This window comes from Ursus arctos, unplaced genomic scaffold (assembly GCF_023065955.2).
Source record: "Ursus arctos isolate Adak ecotype North America unplaced genomic scaffold, UrsArc2.0 scaffold_23, whole genome shotgun sequence".
NCBI lineage: Eukaryota > Metazoa > Chordata > Mammalia > Carnivora > Ursidae > Ursus > Ursus arctos.
The window spans coordinates 33898772-33901756 of NW_026622908.1; the positions used below are offsets into that span (position 1 = coordinate 33898772).

Below are 2985 nucleotides of genomic sequence, written 5' to 3' on the forward strand. Positions count from 1 at the left end.
AACCAGGTGAGGGAAGCTACTAGTTTGAGGACAGAAGTACAGAAAAACGAAGAAAATTAGCTGCATTCCATGAGGATGTGTTGTGCAAGTCAGGACATACACCATCATCTTTGATATCCGTACAAATTAAGTAATCAACCAAAGCCCTCAATTCATCTTTTGCTTTCTGAGGTGATTTTGATATGCCAGAGCTTCCTCATGGCATTTTCACTTCTGCATTCCTCAGTGTGTAGATGAGTGGGTTGAGAAAAGGGGTCCTGATACTATAAAATATGGACACCAGGGCAGGTTGAGGGCAGAAGTATAGTAAAAATTATGGAATACAAGTGCATTATATCAGAGTGCATTGGGCAAGTGAGGATATACGCCATCATATTTGATATCTGTACAGATTAAGGAATCAACCAAAACCATCAATTCATCTTTTGCTTTCTGAGGCAATTTTGATACGCCATAGCTTTCTCATGGCATTTTTTACTTCTGCATTCCTCAGTGTGTAGATGAATGGGTTGAGAAATGGGGTCCCTATGGTATAAAATACAGTCACCAACTTGTCAACGGGGAAAGTGGTTGGGGGGCGTGTATATATGAATATACATGGACCAAAGAATAAGATTACTACGATGATGTGAGAAGTGCAAGTAGAGAGAGCTTTTTTCCTCCCTTCTGCACTGTGGTTTCGCAGGGAATGCAAGATGACAATGTATGAGATCATCAGAATCACTAAACTGCTTGTGCAAATGGCCCCACTGTTAGTCACCAAGAGTAGGTTGATCATGTATGTGTCCATGCAAGCAAGTTTCAACAAAGGCTGCAAATCACAGCAGTAATGATCAATCAGATTGGGTCCACAGAAAGGCAATCTCAAGGCCAGGATAACCTCGGCAATAGAATGGATAAAAGATCCCATCCATGCAAGACCAATCAAGATCGTGCAGACCTGCTGGCTCATGATGGTTGGGTAACGTAACGGCTTACAAATGGCTACATAACGATCCACAGCCATGAGGATGAGCACAAAGATTTCCATGCAACCAAAGAAATGTAGGGCAAAGACTTGAGTCATGCACTCATTGTAAGATATGATTCTTTTTGCAGAGAGCGAATCCACAATTAGTCTGGGGGCTGTGGAAGTTGAGAAGCAGGAATCAGCAAGAGACAAATAAAATAGGAAATAGTACATGGGGCTCCCAAGTGTCCTGCTGGACTTTATGGTCACAGTAATAAGCAAATTCCCTACCACCGTTCCCACATAAAAAATGAAGAAGATTACAAATACCATTTTCTGTGTCGTAGCATCTTGGGTCAATCCTAACAGTATGAACTCAGTTACGCTGTGATTTTGCTGCATTATTTCAGGCAAAGAGGAGATAGCGCAGGTTAAAAATAATTAATCTGCAAAGAAAAACAATATTATGCAATGAATACTCCATTTGGAGGTCAAATCCATATGCTTGATCATGGACGTGACATTTACCAGTGGTTAATCCCTTATGTGTGGTTTTCTTCTGAATGAAGTGGAAATCATAATATTTATTTACAAACTATACAGCTGATTGCTAATGGAAACAATGAAATATATCAATAATGAAAAAATATCTGATTCTTCAGGCATAGAAAACATTAATTTTGGGTATTTGGATTGAGAGGTTATCTTTCTGAGCTGAATGTCTTTTTTCATTTACAGCAAGGACCTATTAGGGTGAGAATGTTGCAAAACGGAGTAAACTCTTGCTTTCTGCATATTTTCTTAAGACACAAGGAAAGACTGGGACTAAAATAAAGGATAACTAGAGAATGTTTGGCATAAATCAAACTATTCTTTCAAATTTCATGTTATTGCAAGCACCAAGGATTTATAAAATGAGCCACAGAAGCTCCAAGTCATATATGAAACTTTTTAATAGAATTCTTAAAATCTATGTTCTTGAGTGTTCCATACCCTGAGTTCAGTAAAAGGTAGAAACAGGAAGGACACTAAGTTTATTTATGTAAATCAAACTGAAAAAATCCTTTTCTGTCCTCATCACATGTACTTTCCAAATAGTAGCACAAGAAAATGCGTAAGTGCCAAGGCATTTAAATATATTTACAACATGTAATCCAGAACAAGCATAGTTTTCTCAAACATAAATTGATTTCAGTGATTAATCTTTCTAAACACAATGCATAGGGTGGTGGGTGGCTCAGTCGGTTAAGTGTCCGACTCTTGATTTTCACTGAGGTCATGATCTCAGGGTTGTGGGATGGAGCCCCATGCAGGACGACATACTGGGCATGGAGCCTGCTTAAGATTCTATCTCTAAAAAGCCAACAGCAAATATCAATGGGGAAAAGCCGACAGCTTTTCACTTAAGATCAGGAACATGACAGGGATGCCCACTCTCACCACTATTGTTCAACATTGTGCTAGAACTCACACAATAATTCAGCAATGCGGCAGGATACAAAATCAATGCACAGAAATCAGTTGCTTTTCTATATGCTAACAATATAACCGTAGAAAGAGAACTTAGGGTATCAATTCCATTCACAATAGCAACGAAAACCATAAGATACCTTGGAATGAACCTAACTAAAGAAGTGAAGGATCTATACTCTAGAAACTACAGAACACTTATGAAATAAATTGAGGAAGACACAAAAAGATGGACAAACTTTTCATGCTCATGGACTAGAAGAATAAACATTGTTAAAATGTCTATCATGCCCAGAGCAATTTACACTTTCAATGTCATCCCTGTTAAAATACCTTTGACGTTTTTCAAAAAGCTGGAACAAAAAATCCTAAAATTTGTATGGAACCAGAAAAGACCACAAATCCCCAAGGGAATGATGAAAAAGAAAAACAAAGCTGGGGGCATCACATTGCCTGACTTCAAGCTATATTACAAAGCTGTGATCACCAAGACAGCATGGTATCTGCCACTCCCCTGCTTCCCGTCTCTCATTCTCCGTAAATCAATAAACAAAATCTTAAAAAAA

At 38.4% G+C, this 2985-nt stretch overlaps 1 protein-coding gene across 1 annotated transcript; it reads right to left on the minus strand.

Annotated features, from left to right (window-relative positions):
* Nucleotides 1–418: 418 nt before the first annotated feature.
* Nucleotides 419–1351, minus strand: LOC113246419 (olfactory receptor 4C11-like). The gene has a single exon (XM_026487029.2). The coding sequence runs from the start codon at nt 1349–1351 to the stop codon at nt 419–421; it is 933 nt and encodes a 310-aa protein (XP_026342814.1).
* Nucleotides 1352–2985: the final 1634 nt, after the last annotated feature.

What these genes read in the sequence shown, in the direction of transcription:
- LOC113246419 (XM_026487029.2), bottom strand. Translation starts at nt 1,351, where the DNA reads ATGCAGCAAAATCACAGCGTAACTGAGTTCATACTGTTAGGATTGACC.